General features: G+C 52.5%; 1 protein-coding gene, 1 long non-coding RNA gene and 1 other non-coding gene across 3 annotated transcripts in view; all 3 read left to right on the top strand.

Annotated features, from left to right (window-relative positions):
• The first annotated feature begins 5,657 nt into the window (after positions 1-5,657).
• Positions 5,658-20,860, top strand: part of LOC132539958 (uncharacterized) — a 417,285-nt gene continuing 402,082 nt past the window's right edge. Inside the window, exon 1 of the long non-coding RNA XR_009551260.1 lies at positions 5,658-5,719. This is a non-coding gene — a long non-coding RNA (uncharacterized LOC132539958). The remainder of the gene's footprint in view (positions 5,720-20,860) is intronic.
• LOC132540005 (U6 spliceosomal RNA) lies at positions 6,306-6,412 on the top strand. Its single transcript, XR_009551290.1, has one exon. It is a non-coding gene; the product is annotated as a U6 spliceosomal RNA (small nuclear RNA).
• Positions 18,879-20,860, top strand: part of KCNH2 (potassium voltage-gated channel subfamily H member 2) — a 52,791-nt gene continuing 50,809 nt past the window's right edge. The window contains exon 1 of the mRNA XM_060196809.1: positions 18,879-19,126. Within this exon, the coding sequence (XP_060052792.1) occupies positions 19,051-19,126 (76 nt within the window). The 5' untranslated portion in view covers positions 18,879-19,050. The remainder of the gene's footprint in view (positions 19,127-20,860) is intronic.

The following is a 20,860-nucleotide window of genomic DNA, read 5'->3' as shown; positions in this document are numbered from 1 at the left end:
AGAGTGATGCTCTCACTCTCTCTCTCTCTCTCTCTCTCTCTCTCTCACAAAGGAGTGAATAGATCTTACGGAGAGGAAGGTGGAGGGACTGGGTGGTGGCACAGCTGGTTAAGCGCGCCTGCTACAGTGCTCAAGGACCCAGGTTTGAGCCCCCGGCCCCCACCTTCAGGGGGAAAGCTTTGGAGTGGCAGAGCAGTGCTTCAAGTGTCTCTCTGTCTCCCCCTTCCCTCTCAATTCCTGACTGTTTCTATCCAATATATAAAGAAAGAAGGAGGAGGAGAGGGAAAAGGAGGATGCAGGCCAAGGCTATCCAGTGGTCCCCCTTCTCCAGAATCCCTCAGGCTGGCCCAGTTACCTGGGGGGGGAGGGAGCAGGGTGCTGAGCACTGAGTGTTCCAGCAGGGACACCCCACAGCTGTGCTCAGGGGCGACTGACTGGCTGGGAAGCACTGTCCTCTGTCCCCCGGGGTTCTTGGGGGGAACCTGGTCACCCGCAGCCCAACCCTGAGGCTGCTTGCCGGAGACAGTGCTGTGCTCCATGTGACCAGAAGGTGGCGCCCTCAAAGGCCCCTTCCCCCCAGGAAACAGGGAATCCTCCTTTCTGGGCACCTGGGGTCCCTGCCCCTCTCCCCCCAGTGGGTCCCCGCTCTCCCTTTTATTTTCCTTTGAGGAGGCTCCCTGGGGACCTTAACCTCCAGAGGGGCAGAGATGAGGTGCCCTGTCCTGTTCTCAGCTCAGCACACTCCTCCTCAACGCTGCTCCTTTTATTAGTTTATTTTTTATTTATTTTAAAAAAGGAGACTAACAAAACCACAGGATAAGAGGGGTACAACTCCACAAAATTCCCACCACCAGAACTCATTATCCCCTCCCCTCCCCTGACAGCTTTCCTATTCTTTTATTTTTTTTTTTAAATTTCTTTATTGGGGAGTTAATGTTTTACATTCAACAGTAAATACAACAGTTTGTACATGCATAGCATTTCCCAGTTTTCCATATAACAATACAACCCCCACTAGGTTCTCTGTCATCCTTCTTGGACCTGTATTCTCCCCACCACACCCACTCCAGAGTCTTTGACTTTGGTGCGCTTCCCTATTCTTTATCCCTCCGGGAGTATGGACTCAGGGTCATTGTGGGATGCAGAAGGTGGAAGGTCTGGCTTCTGTAATTGCTTCCCCACTGAACATGGACATTGGCAGGTGGATCCATACTCCCAGCCTGTCTCTCTCTTTCCCTAGTGGGGCAGGGCTCTGGGAAAGCAGAGCTCCAGGACATATTGGTGGGGTTGTCTGTCCAGGGAAGTCTGGCTGGCATCATGCTGGCATCTGGGACCTGGTGGCTGAAAAGAGGGTTAACATACAAAGCCAAACAAATTGTTGAACAATCATGGACCTAAAGGCTGGAATAGTGCAGATGGGTTGTCCACACCTGAAGTCTCTGCAATATTATTTGATATGAATTGAGAGAAGCATGCGGGAAAGTGCGCCCCACCCTAAGTTTCCAGGACTGGGGGAAATATAGGCTCTATAGTAGAAATGTGAGGTTCCTGCTGTCTTAGGGTTCAAGAAGACAATAGATAGTTATTGTTATCATCACATTATTTGGTAACTGGGTTAACTTTGAAAAATCCCTTTGTTAGGATTTGCTGTATCACATACAGTATCACCATAATTTATGTCCTTTGACATTATTTGTATAGAGCTGTGCCACTTGTTGCTTCTGTTCTCCTTGGTCTAGGCTTCTGAGAGAGTCAGCATATCAAAGACTCAGCTTATGTATTAAAAAGACTCAGTCTGTGCTTTAAAAAGTTTGAGACAGGGAGTTAGCACAGTGGGTTAAGTGCACGTGGCACAAAACGCAAGGACCTGTGTAAGGATCCCGGTTCGAGCCCCCGGCTCCCCACCTGCAGGGGAGTTGCTTCACAGGTCTGCAGGTGTCTGTCTTTCTCACTGTCTGTCTTTCTCACCCCCTCTCTGTCTTCCCCTCTTCTCCCCATTTCTCTCTGTCCTATCCAACAACAATGAGAACAATAATAATAACTACAACAATAAAACAACAAGGGCAACAAAAGGGAATCAGTAAATAAAAAATTTTATAAAAAAAAACAAAAAAAGTCTGAGACATACAATCAATTTTTCCCTTTTCATATTAATTAAATAGTGATTTATATGACTAAAAATTAATAGGAGTGTACATGAACACCATTCCCACCACCAAAAGACTGTGTCCCATCCCACCCCCCCAACCCCCCGCCGCCCCAGGAAGCCGAATATCCACCCTCACTCTCACCCCAGGGTTTTTACTTTGGTGCCCTACTCCAGAACCCTGCTCCTTTTTATGAGTAATAAGACAGTTGTATTGTTTTGTGGAGCTGGACTGAATTGCTCCTGGACCAGCCCTTCATCCAGAGGGACCGAGACACAGGAGGAGAGAGTGAGATCCCCTCAGCCATGGTACCTGCCTGCCATGTGGTGCTGGGCTGCAGCCTAGGTGGTGTGCACGGCTGGGTGGCTGCACTACCCAGTGAGCTATCTCTCAGGGAAAACCTTATCCTTTTTTTAAGAATTAGAATTAAAAAATATCTTTATTTATTTATTGGATAGAGACAGCCAGAAATCGAGAGGGGAGGGGGGAATAGAGAGGAGGAGAGACAGAGAGACACCTGCAGCCCTGCTTCACCACTTGTGAAACTTTCCCCTTGCTGGTGGGGACTGGGGGCTCGAACCCAGGTCCTTGTATATTGTAACATGTATGCTAAACCAGGTACACCACCACTTGGCACTCCCCTATCCTTTTATAAATTATTAGTGATTGAATATTGATTTACAAAATTATGAGATAACAGGGGTATAATTCTACACGGTTCCCACCACCAGAGTTCTGTGTCCCCAGTCCCTCCATTGGAGACTGCAGTGGTTCTCCTGAGGTCACTGGTATGGGTTGGTTATTATTTCTATAACTATCTATCTATCTATATTTATATATGTATTTTCACCCATTTTTCCCCCTATGGTCCTGCCTTCTCTTCCTTTCTAAGTCATGCTTATATCTATTATGACTGGGTCCTGGTGTAATTGGAGTTCAGAGCCCTCTGGGCATCTTTCCCTGACATGTCTCCCCCTCTGGGAGTCTGGACCCAAATTCTCTATGGGGAGCAGCAGGTGGGAGTTGTGGCTTCTGTCACTGCTTCTCCGCTGGACATGGGTGTTGGCAGGTGGATCCACACCCCCAGCCTGTGTCTGTCTGTCCCTAGTGGGGCAGGGCTCTGGGGAGGGGAGGCTGCAGGACACACGGGTGAGGGCGTCTGCCCAGGGAAGTCAGGATGGCATCATGGTGGCATCTGCAACTTGGTGACTGAAAGTCCTGCTCTTTTTAAAGCTGCTCCTCGCTCCCTTCCCAGCCTTCAAACCACCCTCCCTCATCCCCCTCTCCCCTGCCTAAGCTGATACTCTCACCAGCTCTCAGCACTTGGGGTGCAGGGCTCTGTGGTTTGCTGCTTGCTTGGGACTTCAGTTTGGAGCCTGTGATATTGTCCCCTGTGAGGGACAATGAGTCCTACTGCACACTGGCATACGAATATATGATTTGTTATTAATAGGTGACGAGATTGTAAGATGCCAATGTACAGTTCACACCACACCCGCCCCCGGATTTCCGTGTCCCCACCCTCCCACCTCCCAAAAATAACCACCAGACTTTTCACTAGTCTTACAGTTTGGTTGCCTCCGTTTTGTTTGGATTTTTTTTTTTTTAGCAAGTTCATGTAAATCAGATCTCTGGCTTTCACATCTGAGTGAAACCACCTGGCAGCTGTCTTTCATGTCCTTCCTTATTTTCACTAAGCATCATCACCTCCAGTTCCTGCCATTTCATCTCAAGGGCACAGTATCACTCATCATTTTTGATGGTACAATAGTATTCCATGGAGCATAGACCTCATAACTTCTTCTTTATGCTCATAAACTTTTAATGGGATCTTTTTTGAGTAAACAGACATTTTACTAGTTTTGGTGATTACATTCTTTGAGAATGACTTAATAAACCTTTTTTTCCTGCCTTACCTCAGTCAGTTACTTTGTGTGGAGACAGGGATCGTGTATGCCAGGAGACTTTCCAGTGTGTTGTTGCTCCCTGGGGCGAACATGGGAACCTTCTTTCTCCCCATAGCCTCTCTAGCCAGTTCCCTGTGGATGGGCATCAAGGCTGCTTCCACGCCTTGGCTCCTGTGAACAACGCAGCAGTGAACACAGGACTGCATATGCATGGTGGTCTTTTTCCTTTTTGTTGCCCTTGTTTTATTGTTGTAGTTATTATTGTTATTGATGTCGTTGTGGGATAGGACAGAGAGAAATGGAGAGAGGAGGGTAAGACAGAGAGGGGGAGAGAAAGACAGACACCTGCAGACCTGCTTCACCGCCTGTGAAGCAACCTCCCCTGCAGGTGTGGAGCCTGGGGGCTCGAACTGCGATCCTTACTCAGTCCTTGTGCTTTGCGCCAAGTGCGCTTAACCTGCTGCGCTACCGCCCGACCCCTTCAGCTTTCTTTCTTTCTTTTTTTTTTTTCCCAAGTGCTAGAGTAGTTTTCTAGCCTTCTCTGGTTTTTACTCTGAAATGAAATAAAAATAAGATTAAGATGGTTTCCATTGGAATGGAAATAGTGGAGAGAGTTACGCAAAGAGATTCTGAATGTCTGAGGCTCCAAAGTCCCCAGTTCAACCCTCCACATCACCATAATCCAGAATTTAGCAGTGCTATGATTAAAAAAAAAAAAAAAAAAAAAACCTTTTCTTTGGTGGGTGGGGTGAGTGGGTTGAGGAATTTGACAGCACTTAAGCCCCCCAGCTAAGCTCAGAGATTGTCATGTGCAAGGGCCCAGTTTTAACCCTCTGGTCCCCTGATGCATGGAGAAACTTCAGCAGAAGTGAAGCAGGGCTGCAGTGTCCATCTTTGACTCTGTCTCTCTGTCTTTGCCTCTCTCTCCTGCTCTATCTCCCCTCTCTCCCTCTATTTCTCTGCCTCTATCCAATAAAATAAAAATAAATAAAATATTAATCAGCTTTCTTTCTTTTCTTTTTTTCAAACTTTTTTTTTTAATTATTAGATAAGACAGAGAGAAACTGAGTGTGGGAGAGGGAGATGGAGAGGGAGAGAAGCAGAGAGTCATCTGCAGACCTGCCTCAGCACTTGTGAAGTTTTCCTCCTGCGGGTGGGGAGTCTCGGCTGGAACTGGGAATCTCTGAATGGGTCCTTGCGCTCCGTACTATGTGCGTGTTCAGCCAGGTGCGCCACCACCCAGCCCCAATGATTATGGGTCATTGCCGCTAGGATTATCCCTGGAGCTTGACGCCTGCATGCCAAATCCACTGTTCCTGGTAACCTCTCCCCCTACTTTCTTTTTTATGTGATGGAAACAGAGAGAACTATGTTTTTTTTTTGTGGTAGGTATAGGGGTTAAATTTTTAAAAATTTATTTATTCCCTTTTGTTGCCCTTGTAGTTATTGATGTCGTTGTTATTGGATAGGACAGAAAGAAATGGAGAGAGGAGGGGTAGACAAAGAGGGGGAGAGAAAGATAGACACCTGCAGACCTGCTTCACTACCTGTGAAGACTCCCCTGCAGGTGGGGAGCCAGGGGGCTCGAACTGGGATCCTTGTGCCGGTCCTTGGGCTTTGCGCCACCTGCACTTAACCCGCTGCGCTACTGCCCAACTCCCAGGGGTTAAATTTTTTGGATTCCCAGGATAAAGAGAGGAAACATTATTGGGGGTCCGGCGGTAGCACAGTGGGTTAAGTGCACATGGTGCAAAGCACAGGGACCGGCATAAGGATCCTGGTTTGAGCCCCCGGCTCCCCATCTGCAGGGGAGTCGCTTCCCAGGCGGTGAAGCAGGTCTGCAGGTGTCTGTCTTTCTCTCCCCCTCTGTCTCTGTCTTCCCCTCCTCTCTCCATTTCTCTCTGTCTTACATCCAACAACAATGACAGCAATAATAACAATAACAACAATAGTGATAAACAACAAGGGCAACAAAAGGGGGGAAAAAAAGGCCTCCAGGAGCGGTGGATTCATGGTGCAGGCACTGAGCCCAGCAATAGCCCTGGAGGGAAAAAACAAAACAAACAAACAAAAAAAAGCACAAAGAGAAGAAGCATTATTAAAGACAGTACCTGGAAGTATCTTCATGGCTTTTTTTTTCTTTTTCAAATATATTTGTTTATTTATTTTCCCTTTTGTTGTCCTTGTTGTTTTTTCATTGTTGTTGTAATTGATGTCATCGTTGTTGAATAGGACAAAGAAATGGAGAGGAGTGCTCTCTTCAGCAGCACATATACTAAAATTGGAACGATACAGAGAAGATTAGCATGGCCCCTGAGCAAGGATGACACACAAATTCGTGAAGCGTTCCATATTTAAAAAAAAAAAAAGAAAAAAAGAAATGGAGAGGGGAAGGGAAGACAGAGGGGGGAGAGAAAGACAGACACCGGCAGACCTGCTTCACCGCCTGGGAAGCGACTCCCCTGCAGGTGGGGAGCTGGGGGCTCGAACCGGGATCCTTATGCTGGTCCTTGTGCTTTGTGCCACCTGCGCTTAACCCGCTGTGCTACCACCCGACTCCCTCTTCATGGCTTCTTAGATCTCTCATAAAATGTGATTTCTGGGAGTCAGGCGGTAGCACAGTGGGTTAAGCGTACGTGGGCAAAGCACAAGGACTGGCAAAAGGATCCTGGTTCGAGTCCCCAGCCCCCCACCTGCAGGGGAGTCGCTTCACAGGCGGTGAAGCAGGTCTGCAGGTGTCTGTCTTTCTCTCCCCCTCTCTGTCTTCTCCTCCTCTCTCCATTTCTCTCTGTCCTGTCCAACAACGACAGCATCAGTAACTACAACAATAAGACAACAAGGGCAACAAAAGGGAATAAATAAATAAATAAAATAAATGTGATTTCTTTACTGTATCCTATTTGTCTGTGTGTCTTTCTTAAAGAATGCTAGTAAAACTTAATGAAATAAGTTAAAAAAAAAAAAGAGAGAGAGGGCAGAGGTAAGTAGCTTCGTGGTTGTGCAAACAGACTGTCATGCCTGAGGCTCCAAAGTCCCAGGCTCAATCCCTTGCACTGCTATAAGCCAGAGCTGAGCAGTGCTCTGGGGTAAAAATAAATAAATAAATAAATAAATAAATAAATAAATAAATAAATAAACAAAACCAAAAACCCAGATGGAAGTAGGGAGGGGAGAGAAAGAAGGAGAGAATAAGAAAGACACCTGCAACACTGTCTCCCGTTCATGAAGCTCTCCTGCAGCCCACAGGTAGGAACTGGGGACTTGAGCCTGGGTCCCTGAGCATGGGCATGTCTACGCTCTGCTCTGCAAGGTGCCCCATTTGTTCTCTGTGATTGTGACTCTGGCCGGGCCCGGTCCAGTGAAAACAATAGCTGGACTAGAACCAGCACATGTGTTTCCTGTCCAGCCGTTTCTTTTTTCTTCCTTATTTTATATTTATTAGTGATTTACAAACTTACAAAATAACAGGGGTATAATTCCACACCGTTCCCATCATCAGAGTTCTGTGTCCCCACCCCCTTCATTGGAAACTGCAGTGGTTCTCCCAAGGTCACAGATATGAGTTGATTATTATTTCTATAACTATCTATATTTCTACATATTTCCCATTTCTTACATTTTATATTTATTTATTTCCTTTTGTTGCCTTATTGTTGTAGTTATTATTGTTGTTGTTGTCGTCATTGTTGGTTAAGACAGAAATGGAAAGAGGAGGGGAAGACAGAGGGGGAGAGGGGGGTCGGGCGGTGGCGCAGTGGGTTAAGTGCATGTGGCACAGAGTGCAAGGACCGGGCATAAGGATCCCAGTTCGAGCCCCCAGCTCCCCACCTGTAGGGGAGTCGCTTCACAGGTGGTGAAACAGGTCTGCAGGTGTCTATCTTTCTCTCCCCCTCTCTGTCTTCCCCTCCTCTCTCCATTTCTCTCTGTCCTATCCAACAACGAACAACATCAACAATGGAAATAATAATAACTACAACGAGGCTACAACAACAAGGGCAACAAAAGGGGGAAAAATGGCCTCCAGGAGCGGTGGATTCATGGTGCAGGCATCGAGCCCAGCAATAACCCTGGAGGGAAAAAAAAAAGGGGGAGAGAAAGAGAGACACCTGTAGACCTGCTTCACCACCTGTGAAGCGACTCCCCTGCAGGTGGGGAGCCGGAGGCTCGAACTGGGATCCTTACGCTGGTCCTTGCGCTTTGCTCCACGTGCGCTTAACCTGCTGCGCTACCGCCTGACTCCCCATTTCTTACATGTAAAAGAAAGATTTTATTTATTAATGAGAAAGATAGGCAACAGAAAGAACCAGACATCACTCTCGTACATGTTCTGCCGGGGACTGAACTCAGGACCCCACGCTTGAGTCAGTGCTTTATCCACTGCACCACCTCCTGGACCACTACTTCCCATTTTTTTCTGTGGTCCTGCCTTCTCTTCCATTTTGAGTCACAGCTACACCTATTACTATTTCTGAATGTCTTTTTTTTTTCTTCACTCTTCTCTCCCTGAGTCTGATGGAATTGGGGTTCAGAGACCTCTGGTCAACTTCCCCGAATATTTCTCTGCTCTGGGAATATGGACCAACATTTAAAATAATATATATGTATATTTATTTATTATTGGATGGAGACAGAGAGAGATTGAGAGGGAAGGGGGAGATAGAGAGGGTGAGAGACTCACACCTGCCGCCCTGCTTCACCATCCGTGACGTTTCCCCCCTACAGGTGGGGACCAGGGACTTGAACCTACGTCTTTGTGCACTGTGATGTGAGCACTTAGTCAGGTGCACCACCACCTGGCCTCTGCACCATCCTACTTTTTGGGTGTGCAGCAGTTCCTGTCCAGTTGTTTCTAACTGGAGGGGTAATCCTGAGCTCTGCATTTCTCTCTGTCTCTCCTGTCCCCACACCCTGCCCCCAGCAAGAATGGTCTCTTCTGCCTCTGACATCCCCACAATGCAACACAAGAGCCTTCAGGGATCACCCTCCCCGGAGTCGCCGGTGGAACCTTCTGGGGAAGAATCCTGTCTTTTCCTCGATGACGATGACGGGAGGAGGAGAGGGAGGCAGGCACACTGGGACGGACGCATGGCAGCCAGACCCGCTCGGTGTCACCACTCTATCCCCCCCTCCACCCCCAGCTGCTGTCCAATTCCAGAAGGGTTTTCATGGTTTGGAGGGTCACTGATTCACGGTCTCCCCAGGAGGCCCTCTGGCATGGCCACCTGAGCTGCCCTCCCTCATTCCCTGCCCAGCCTGGCAGGACGGGCTTTCAGCACCCTGGACAGAGCAGAGCTGTGGCCTGGCGGGACCTGAGCAGCCAAGCCGGCTCCTGGCAGAGCTGCAGGCTGGTGCCTGGCTGGCTCTCGGTGCTCCCCAGGGCTCCCTGGTACTGTTCAGCCTTCTCCCCCCATCCCAGTTCAAGACACCGCACAGGCCCTGCAAACTCCAAGAATCTTACTGCTAAAATCAAAGCTCTGTGTAAAAAAAAAAAAAAAAAAGATATGATACACAAATCAATATATATATATATATATTAAACAAAATAATGCCACACCTGGCACCCAGAACATTGCCAGGCACACAGTGCTCTGGGAAGAATGAGTCCGGGGCCTAGACCAGTGCTCCCCTCTCCCCACCTGTCCTTTGTTCTCAGTTATTTTTCACGAGAGAGAAATGGAGAGACAGAGGCTAGACCACCGCTCAGCTCTGGCCTAAGCAGGTGTGGGGACAGAATGGCAGGTGTGCAAGTCTGGTGCCCTAACGCTGTGCTGTCTCCCTCCCACCACCCCGCCTCTGTGGTCGCTGTGGGGCATCTCCTGCTCACCCAAACCCCTGACCCTCACACCTGGCAGCCCCTCCCCAGCACCTCGGACAGAGGTGCAGTCTCAGACTCTCACTCCCTGGCTGGCTGCATAGCTGCCCGCAGACACTCAGCCATTCTGCATTCCTCCTCCTCCTCCTCCTCTTCCTTCTCTTCTTCCGTCTTCTTTTTCATCATCATCTCCTGCTTTCCTTCTCCTCTTTTTTCTTCCACTCTCCTCCTTCTTCTCTTCTCCTCCTCCTCTTCTTTCTTTTTGCCCAGAGTTATCACTGGGGCTTGGTGCCCCCACTGTGAATCTACCACTTCTGGTGGCCATTCCCCCTCCCCCATTTTTTTTTACATGATCGGACAGAGAGAAATTGAGAGAAGGGGAGATAGAGAGACAGAGAGACACCTGCAGCTCTGCTTCACCACTTATGAACCTCCCCACCCTGAACATGGGGTCTGGAGGCTTGAACCCAGGTCCTTGCACATGGTAATGTTCGTGCTCAACTGCATACATGCCTCCCCTTCTTCTTCTTCTAGCGTTTACCCTTCTTCCGTAGCCAGTCAACAGCGCCAGGTTGAGCCTGATGTCAAGTTTCGAGACCTCCTTTGAATCTGGAGAGGTGGCAGTCGTTGACTATGTGGGTCATAGTCTGTCTGTAGCCGCAGGGGCAGTTCGGGTCGTCTCTGGCTCCCCAGCGATGGAACATAGCGGCGCACCGGCCATGGCCTGTTCGATAGCGATTGAGGAGGGCCCGATCATAACGTGCTAGGTCAAAGCCGGGTGGACGCTCGCAGGGGTCTGTGATGAGGTGTTTGTTCTTGACCTCAGCTGACTGCCAACTCTGTTTCCAAGAGACTGGAACAGAGAAGTTCAGTGTAGGCGTAGGGGACCAGATTGGGTGACGAGACGTCAAGCGTTGGACAGGGTGGGTGAAGATATCCACGTATATTGGCAGGTCCGGTCGAGCGTAGACGTGGGAAATGAACTTAGATGATGCCGCATACCGACGAATATCTGGCGGGGTGATGTTGCTAAGAACTGGCAGCCATGGAACTGGGGTGGAACGGATGGTTCCAGAAATTATCCTCATGGAGGAATATAATTTGGTATCGACCAAGTGGGGAGCAGGGGCTCGAACCCAGGTCCTTGTGCACTGCAATGTGTGCGCTCAACCCTGTGCATCTCCACCCAGTCTTCCCAGCCTTTCTCAGGTTCTTTCCAAACTCTCAGCCCCTCCTCTTGAGGTTGCTCCCTTTCTCAATTTTTTCTTTTTTGGTGGGAAGCATAGGTGGGTGAGAGGACCCACACCTGCCTCCTCTGGGAGCTTATTTCTGAACCTGTCCTCTCCGGTGGGCACCCTGGACTGCATGCGGCTCTGGGGCACGTGCTGGGTGGGGCTTGCTCTGCTGCCACCAGGCCGTCTTCCTGCCAGGCCATGCCTGAGAGCTCCTTTCCACCTTTTCATTTTATTGGACAGAGACAGAGAGAAATTGAGAGTGGGGGAGGTAGAGAGGGAGAGTGACAGAGAGACACCTGCAGCCCTGCTCCGTCACTTGTAAAGTGTCCCCCCTGGAGGTCCTTGAACCCAGGTCCTTGCACATTGTAATGTGTGTGCTCAGCCAGAGGTGCTGCCACTGTCCCGCCTCACTTTAGCATCTTTTAAAACAATGTATTTTTTAAAAATATATATTTATTTATTTTTTCATTCCCTTTTGTTGCCCTTGTTGTTTTATTGTTGTAGTTACTATTGTTGTCATCGTTGTTGGATAGGACAGAGAGAAATGGAGAGAGGAGGGGAAGACAGAGAGGGGGAGAGAAAGACAGACACTTGCAGACCTGCTTCACCACCTGTGAAGCGACTCCCCTGCAGGTGGGGAGCCGGGGGCTCGAACCGGGATCCTTATGCTGGTCCTTGTTCTTCATGCCACGTGCGCTTAACTCACTGTGCTACCGCCTGACTCCCTAAAACAATGTATTTTTAAATATTTTATTTATTTATTAATGAGAGAGATAGGAGGAGAGAGAGAGAAAGAACCAGACATCACTCTGGTACATGTACTACCGGGGACTGAACTCGGGATCTCATGTTTGAGAATCCACTGTGTGAAACTACTGGTTAATGGGTATTTTGTAATAAAGAAATTGTCTAATCTTTGTCATAGGTATCCTGAGAGGATCTCTCTCTCTACTTTTCTCCTCCTCTTTCTTCTTCTTCTTCTTTTTTTTTTTTTTTTTTTTGCCAAAACACTGCTCAGTTCTGATTTATGGTCTCAGGCATAATTTCTTTTCTTGTGTAACCATTATGCTGTCTTCCCACCCTCTGGCAGGCAATCTCTAAAACCTCGGCATCTACCAAAGGATGGAATCATCTTTTGGTGTTCAGGATTGAATCTAAGAACCTGAATCGTTGTTTACACTGACGAGATGACTTCATACCCCTGAGCTCCTGCACCTGTCTCAGACCCTGAATTCTTGGGGTGGGGGGTCTGTACACCTGCCAGTCCTTAGGACACCCTGACACTCAGCAGGGTGGGGTGGGGACCACTTGCCCTGAGGCCTGGCCAGGATCTCAGAGATCAATTTGTTTGCCTCCTCAGTTTACAGGGAGGGAAAGTGAGATTGGGAGATGCTTCTGAAGTTACAGATCCGGGTGGCCCCTTTCCATCACCTCTGACCTGGTTTGAGTCCTCCACCTCCCTTGCCCAGGGCCACCTGTCGGCATGGCTCCATGCAGCAGATGTTATCTTATCTCCACCACCCAAGAGGAAAACAGATGCCATCACACATGCTTTTGTGATCTGGGGCCCCATGGAGAAGTGGGGGGCTGGCTCTCTGAAGCACATGGGCTGTGATTATGGTCCAGGCTGTTTTCATTGAGTTATTTTTTAAACAGTTTCTCTCTCTCTTTCTCTCTCCCTCTCTCTCTCCCTTCCTTTCTTTCTTTCTCTCTCTTTCTAATATTTATTTTCCCTTTTGTTGCCCTTGTTGTTTTATTGTTGTTGTTGATGTTGTCGTTGTTGGACAGGACAGAGAGAAATGGAGAGAGGAGGGGAAGACAGAGAGGGGGAGAGAAAGACAGACACCTGCAGACCTGCTTCACCGCCTGTGAAGCGACTCCCCTGCAGGTGGGGAGCTGGGGGCTCGAACCGGGATCCTTATGCCGGTCCTTGTGCTTTGTGCTACGTGTGCTTAACCCACTGCACTACCGCCTGACTCCCTCTTTCTTTCTTTTTAAAAAAGATTTTATTTATGTATTAATGAGAAAGATAGGAGGAGAGAGAGAGGGAGAGAGAGAGAGAGAGAGAGAGAGCCAGACATTACTCTGGTACATGTGCTGCTGGGGATTGAACTCAGGACCTCATGCTTTATCCATTGTGTCACCTCTCCAACTATGGCCCAAGTTATTTATTTATTTATTTTTTTTTAGGGCACCACCTAATGGCCACTCCAAGGAAAACGGGGTCTCTTGGAATCAGGAGGTTGTTGTGGGATGTAGAGGAAGAATAGGTTTTCTTTCTGCTACCAAGGTTATCATTGCAGCTCAGCGCCTGCACAAATCCACCATTCCAGTTGGCCATTTTTCCATGCCCCCCCACCTTACTTAATAGGATGGAAGAGAAAATTGAGAGGAATAAGAGAGAGACACCTGTAGCACTGCCTCATTGCCTATGGTGGGAACCAGGGATTTGAAGCTGGGTCCTTGCACTGGCCCCAGAGACTACTCCCATAATAATTATTGAATCTACTGCATCTGGTCATCACAGAATTGACACAAACTCTCCATCCAAAATGTAGCTCGGGGCAGTGCTCTAATGGTGTGATCTTAAATGCTGTGTAGTTCTGTCATTTCTTTTTTTTTTTTTTTTTTTCTATGCTGAATATGGGCCCCAGATCAGATCAAATCGATGGGGTTTACAGTCAACAATATTTATACAACTTTCTCATATTTGGGAGCTACTCTCTTCCCTGATCCAGCTTTCTTTCTTTCTTTCTTTTTTTATTTTTTTATTTAAGAAAGGATTAATTAACAAAACCATAGGGTAGGAGGGGTACAACTCCACACAATTCCCACCACCCAATCTCCATATCCCACCCCCTCCCCCGATAGCTTTCCCATTCTCTATCCCTCTGGGAGCATGGACCCAGGGTCATTGAGGGTTGCAGAAGGTAGAAGGTCTGGCTTCTGTAATTGCTTCCTCGCTGAACATGGGCGTTGACTGGTCGGTCCATACTCCCAGTCTGCCTCTCTCTTTCCCTAGTAGGGTGGGTCTCTGGGGAAGCTGAGCTCCAGGACACATTGGTGGGGTCTTCAATCCAGGGAAGTCTGGCCGGCATCCTGATGACACCTGGAACCTGGTGACTGAAAAGAGAGGTAACATACAAAACCAAACAAATTGTTGAGCAATCATGGACCCAAAGCTTGGAAAAGTGGAGAGGAAGTATTAGGGAGATACTCACTGCAAACTCTAGTATACTTCTGCTTTCTTACTTTGGTGCCATATTCCAAACTCAGTCAATTTCTGCTTTGCGTTTCTACTTCTTTTTTTTTTTTTTTTTTTTTACATGCATAACATTCCCCAGATTCCCATTTAGCAATACAACCCCCACTATTTCATTCATCATTTTTCATGGACCTGTATTCTCCCCACCCACCCACCCACCCCAGAGTCTTTTACTTTGGTGTAATACTCCAATTCCATTTCAGGTTCGACTTGTGTTTTCTTTTCTTTTCTAATCTTGTGGCCCAAGTTATTTTTAACATGGTTTATTTGGGACCAGGTGGGGGTGCACCTGGTTGAGCACATATATGGCCATACTTGAGGACCTGGGTCCAAACCTCCAATTCCCACCTGGCAGTGGAAAACTTCACTACTGGTGAAGCAGGTCTGCAGGTCTCTCTCTCTCTCTCTGTCCCCATTCTCAATTTCTCTCTGTCCTATCGAGTAAAAGAAGGAGGAGAAAAGAAAGCTGGTCTAACCATTAAAATATTTTAAATATGACTTATGGGAGTCGGGCAGTAGTGCAGCAGGTTAAGCACATGTGGTGCCAAGCGCAAGGACCGGTGTAAGGATCCCAGTTCAAGCCACCGGCTCCCCACCTGCAGGGGAGTCGCTTCACAGGCGGTGAAGCAGGTCTGCAGGTGTCTGTCTTTCTCTCCCCCTCTGTCTTCCCCTCCTCTCTCCATCTCTCTCTGTCCTATCCAACAATGATGACATCAAAAGCGAAAACAATATTAAATACAACAATAAATAACAAGGGCAACAAAAGGGAATAGATATTTTTAAAATATGATTTATTTATTTATTTATTTACAAGGAAGAGAGAGAGAGACAGACATTCATTCTGGCACACTAGGGATTGAATTCAGGACCTCATGCATTTAAATCTAGCTACTGCTCCCTTTCCTGGGCCATGGCCCATTATTATTATTTTTTAAATTTCTTTATTGGGGAATAAATGCTTTACATTCAACAGTAAATACAATAATTTGTACATGCATAACATTCCCCAGTTTTCCATATAACAATACAACCCCCACTAGTCCTCTGTCATCCTTCTTGGACCTATATTCTCCCCCCCACCCACCCCAGAGTCTTTTACTTTGGTGCAATACACATGGCTGGCCCATTAATTTACGTGCCTCTGGAGGCCAAGTTATTAACAATGGTACAGCTGCTATGGGGACCTCTCTGGGGACACTTGTCTTTGGGACGTTGCCACCACGCTGTGAGGAAACCAGGTGGCCATGAGGACAGCCTTTGTTTACAGTGGCATCCAGATCCTAGCAGAGTCTGTGCCGCAACAGACAGCTACTGGCAACCACCAACCGAGAGTGAAGGAACCTTCCAGAAGTGAGCTGAGTGGAGGACACTCATGTGGTCCCTGGCTGAAGTCACCCCCAGGGCAGACTCACGGGAAAAACTCACGTTGTGTTGAATTAGGTCCAGAGGGCTGTCTTGCTGCAGTGAATAACGAACACACCTCAGGTCTGCCTCAGTTTCTTCAAGGCAGACAGACACACATGGATAACTGCACAGACCTTCATCAGCCATGCCCAGTGTGCTTTGCATGTGCACTGAGACTGCCTTTTGCAGAGTGAGATCTGGGCTCCCCAACCCTCACACAAGACTCCAGCCCATTCCTCCACCGCCCCCGTGCCCCTGTGCTTTGTCCCCAAACCTGGTCTCCATTCTCTTCTCTCCATACCTGCTCCCTTCTTCCTGCCGTTTCTGCCTGTGCTCTCTCTTGACCTTCAGGGGCCTGCTCTGAAGCCTCCCCTTTCCATTCCCCACTTGAAAGTAATTGACATGCCCCTGTGGCAGACTGCAGTGCAGTTTCCTCTCTCTCTCTCTCTCTCTCTCTCTCTCTCCCCTGTCCCTCTCTGTCTCTCCACCTCCCTAGAGGAGAGGATTTGATTCATCTGCCTTTCCCTGCTAAAGGTCTGATGCAGGGTCCGTGCCCCCCCCCCACATTCATTGATGTAGTTAGCAGAGAGCCAGAATCAGGAGTCTTGGGCCCCTGCACCCCAGCCCCTTCTAACACTCTTTGCTGTCCGTACACTGGGGATAGGGTCCCTCCACCGGTGGGAAGCAGGTGTCAGGAGAAGACCTTGGTGGTGGACCAGGGCTTGGTGGGGTCACCCCACAGGGAGCTGCAGGTGGTAACCACTGAGGGGACTCTGGCTTGGGGTCTGCGGTGGGTCTTTCCTTGTTCCCTGGCCCCCTTGCCTTTTGCAAAAACATGTTTAGTGTGTCTGTGTTGTCTCCCTGGCATAGGGGTCAGGTTCTGTGTGTGTGTGCCACCCCCCCCCCCCAGTCCCTGCAGCCTCCCAAGGGATCCAGCTCTCTTGGCTGTCTTTTCTGCCTCCTAGGGCTAGGACCGCTGTCAGTCCCGCCATCCATGCCATCCACGTGGCTGGCTCTCTTGGGTCCTTGTGGGGCTCTGTCTTGCTTGGCCCGTTCCTTTGGGGGTTTGCGGGCAGGAACAGATTCCCGTTTCCTCCCTGGAGGTGCTGGCAGGTCTGAGCCTGGGGTGGGGGTGGGTGGGGAGTGGGATGTTTCCTGTAGCTCCCCTCCCCCCAACTGTCTCTTTCTGGGGAGCAGGGAGGTGCCTCCGGCCACTCTTCAGTGTGTCAGTACAGCGTCCTGCCTCCCTGTCACAGGCAGACAGGGGGACAGTCCTGGGGGGTGTTGCCCACAGGTTTCTGTGCGCCCCTTGGGGGTGGGGTGGCCCTGGGATTTGAGCTTGGGGACTTTCTCTTTGTTCCTTGCTTCTGGCGCGGTGAGTGGGCAAGGGTGTTGGTGGGGCTTCTCAGTCAGTCAGTCAGTCAGTCTTTCTTTCCTTCTTGGTGGTGCTCGGTCTCTGGGGTGCCCGGGGAGGATGTTTTTGGGGAGAGCACCTCTCTGTCCCCCACCTTGCCTTGAGGGGCTCAGCAGAACAATCTAGCCCCCCCTCTTTCATCCTGGGGGGGGAAGAGGCTTGCCATGGGATGTGGGCGCCCCTCCCTCCAGCGCCTCCCCCTGGACTGCAGCCGCTCCTGCTGTCCCTCCCTCCCGCCCCTCCTTCCTCAGCCCCTTCCTCACTCTGTCCATCCCCAGGCGTGGAAGAGACACTCTCTCTTCAGTGTGAAGCACCCAGGACACAGGGCAGGCCACCCAGATTCGGGGGTGGCCCCCGGGGTGGGGGGGTCAAGGCGTCTGTCCAGGTCCAGGTGGCTGAGGAAGAGGCAGCGCCACGGGGCCCTGGGCAGCCATGGGGGTGGGGGAGGGCCGCCAGCGTTTTTAGCATCGGCTCCCACTGGCTGCCTCCCTGACTCACTGCCCACCCACCAGACAAATAAAAAAGAGGTGGCATCCGCTGGCCAGTGCCCCCAGCCTTTGTCTGCAGCCGGAGCAGGGACCGAGAGAGAGAGAGAGAGAGAGAGAGAGAGATACGGAGGGAGACCCCCGTCTCCAGACCAGCTTTGTCCTCGGCCCTTTGTTCCTCCCCTCCCCCACTCCCGAAGGTTCTCGCCGGTGACGGGACCCGCCCCCTCGCTCCAAGGACGCGGGCAGCTGCAAGCCCTCAGGCCCCCTCGGGCCCCCCCACATGGCCCCATCTATCTAGGCTGGGACGGGGCTGGCGGGGGAGGGGGGAGCCTGCGGCTCAGCTGCCCCGGGCCCTCCCCGCCGGCCGCACAGCTGTCATCACTCCTCTGAGGCCTGCCGGGACCCTGCGCCCCCAGACCCCGCGCGGCCCGGGCGGGCGGCGGGCAGACCCCGGGGCCCAGCGCGCCCCGGGCCTCCTCCTTTGCCTAAATAAGGGAGGCGCGCGGGAGCGGCCAGCAGCGGGGGAGGGGCCTGGGCGGCGGGGAGGGGGAGGGGGAGCGGGCGCCTGTCCATTGGCCCGGCTGCTGGTGGGGGGGCTCGGAGGGAGGGGATCCCCAGCTGCACCCCCGCGCTCCGGGGCCTCTCTTTGATCTCGCCGCGGGGTGTCCGGAGCGCCCCGGGGAGGGCTGCGGGCTTGGGGGTGGGGGCGCCCCCGCTCGACCCCCTGCATCCTTATCTTCAATGCCGGGGGCCCGGGGCCTCCAGCGCCGGCCTGGCCCTTATCGGTGCCCGGGTCCTCTCTGACCCGGGGCTCGTCCTCGCCGGGCTCGGGCCTGCCCGCCGCGGGAGCTGGGGTTGCGGGGGGGGGGGCGCGCCCCAAAGCTTTAAGGGACCGGCCCCTCCTTGCAGTCCGGGTGGGGTGGGGCGAGATCCCCCGGCGCACCTGTCCCCTCCCGGGGCCCCCTCCCCTCCCCTCCGGGGCGCGCGCGTGGGGGGGCTGGGCTGGGCGGGGGAGCGGGCGCGGCTCAGCCAATGGTGCGCGGGCGCGGGGGGAAGGCGGCGCTGCGGGCGGGCGGGCGCGGCGCGGGGGGGCGGCGGCGGGCGGGGGGCGCGCTCCGCCTTAACCCTTGGGCGGCCGGGGAGCCGCGGGCGCAGCGAGCGCGGGCCGCGGGAGGGCGCGGGCAGGGCAGGTGCGCGAAGGCCGGTGCGGGGCGCGGGGCGCGGGCCGGGAGCCGAGCGGGACCCCCCCGCAGCGCCGCGGTGGCCGGCCCTGCCCGCGCTCGGGGGGACCGGGCCGGACGGGCCAGCCGGAGCCTAGAGTCGGGCCGGGCCGGGCCGGGCTGGTGGGTGGCCCGCCCGGCCCGCCCATGGGCTCAGGATGCCGGTGCGCAGGGGCCACGTCGCGCCGCAGAACACCTTCCTGGACACCATCATCCGCAAGTTTGAGGGCCAGAGTGAGTGGAGGAGGGGCGGGGGGGTGGAGCGGGGGTCCCCGAGTGCGGCTGGGTGGGGGGCGTGCCCGGGCCGAGTGTCCTAGCCCCGCGCCAGTCTAAGGGCTGGTGCGCTCCGCCTCCACGCTGGCCGGGGGTCGCAGGGTGGGCTGGGGGTGGGGGGCGAGAGGCTGGGGACCGGGGGCCTGGTATTGGGGTGTCGGTGTGAGAATCTCAGCTCAGGCTTCCAGGTGGGAAGAGTGTGCACCCCAGCCCTGGGTGCTGAATGGGACTAAGGGGTACTCTGTGTGGGTGAGGGGTGCACGGGAGAAGCTGTGGGACCCCAGAGTCCGTGTGTCTCATACCCGCAGTGCGCAGAGAGACCAGAGCTGAGCTGTGTGGCCTCAGCTACCCTGCTTCTGGGGGTCCATGTGTGTGTTGGGGGGGCGTGTGCCAGCTTGCATGGGGCATGGGGGTGTCTAAGACTGAGCTACAAGCCGAAGCACTGGAGTGGAGGGTGTCACAGGCTGCCCCAGGGGAGCAGGCTCCCTGCAGTGCACCCCCCCCCCCCCCCCGCCCCGGGACTGCCCTGTTCTGAGTGCCGTCCCTCAGGCCTTTTGAGGGGGACACCAACACCCAGATTCCGGCATGGCAGGGAGGCTTCAGAAGTGTCCCAGGCCGGGAGCTGGCTGGGCTGTGGGCATTTGTGCCAGTCCCTCATGAGGCCTGGTGTGTCCCCAAGGCTGCCCGTGCCAGGGTGGGTGGGTGTGACTGCCAAGGCCCTCGACAGCGGTGACATTCCTGTGCTTGGGGGACAGTGTGTGCTGGGAGCTGAGGTGGGGGCGGGTCAGTTTGTGTCAGAAGCCCAGGAACGAGATGATCCTGAGGGGAGGAGACAGAGGTCAGTGTGTGTGAGAGAGGGGGGGGTGGTGGAGATCAGGGTCTTCCCCCCAACCCCAACCCCTTGCTTCCTAGGAATCTGGGCTGTGATCTGCCGCTGATGGCCATGTGACCTTGAGGCCTCTCTTCATAGCTAGAGCCTCAGTTTCCACTTTTGGGAAGACTGGCGGGGGGGGGGGGGCAGGCCCAAAGGACTCGAGGTGCCGATCAACTTGATTGATATTCCAGGATTCAGGAAGGGGGTGGGGGTGGGGCTTGCCTTCCAAGAATCAGGGCTCTTCATTGAGGCCTGGGAGTGGGGGCCAGGTGGCTCGGCTGTCCCCAAAGCAGCTGGTGTCTGCGGATGGGTGGCTCTCATCTGATGGGGAGCCCGGATTCCTGGGGCTGACTGACAGCTGCCTGGGAATTTTTTTGGGGGGAGGGGAGCTAGGGAACTGATCTGAAGGCAACTCAACTTTAGAAAGCCACTTTCTGGGCGGGTGGGTGAGGAAGTTGGGGTGGCCAGAGCCCGGGAATCCCCCCCTCCCCGAGCCAGTTAGTGGTCAGTGCTGGGGCTCCTGTGCCCGCTGTAGGGAGGGGGCAGAGCTCCTGCCCGGGGAAGCCCGGCATTTATCCTGCCTGCATCTTCCTTGGCACAGGCCGGGCTGCTGCTTTCTCCTTCTCTTGCCAGCTCAGCTCTGGGCAGGCCTGGGTGTGTGGGTGTGTGGGTGTGTGTGTGTGTGTGTGTGTGTGGAGAGGGAGTATGTGGATGTGTGGGTGGGGGGAGGGAGGTCTGCAGAACCTGCACCCTGGGGTTCCTGCCCCTGACCTTTGACCTGGCTGGTCCCAGTCGGGCCTCAGAGCAGGGAGGCCCCCTTT

Source organism: Erinaceus europaeus, chromosome 8 (genome assembly GCF_950295315.1).
Source record: "Erinaceus europaeus chromosome 8, mEriEur2.1, whole genome shotgun sequence".
Taxonomy (NCBI): Eukaryota; Metazoa; Chordata; class Mammalia; order Eulipotyphla; family Erinaceidae; genus Erinaceus; species Erinaceus europaeus.
Note: the sequence above shows the minus strand (reverse complement) of the source record. Positions and strands in the feature narration are given on the sequence as shown.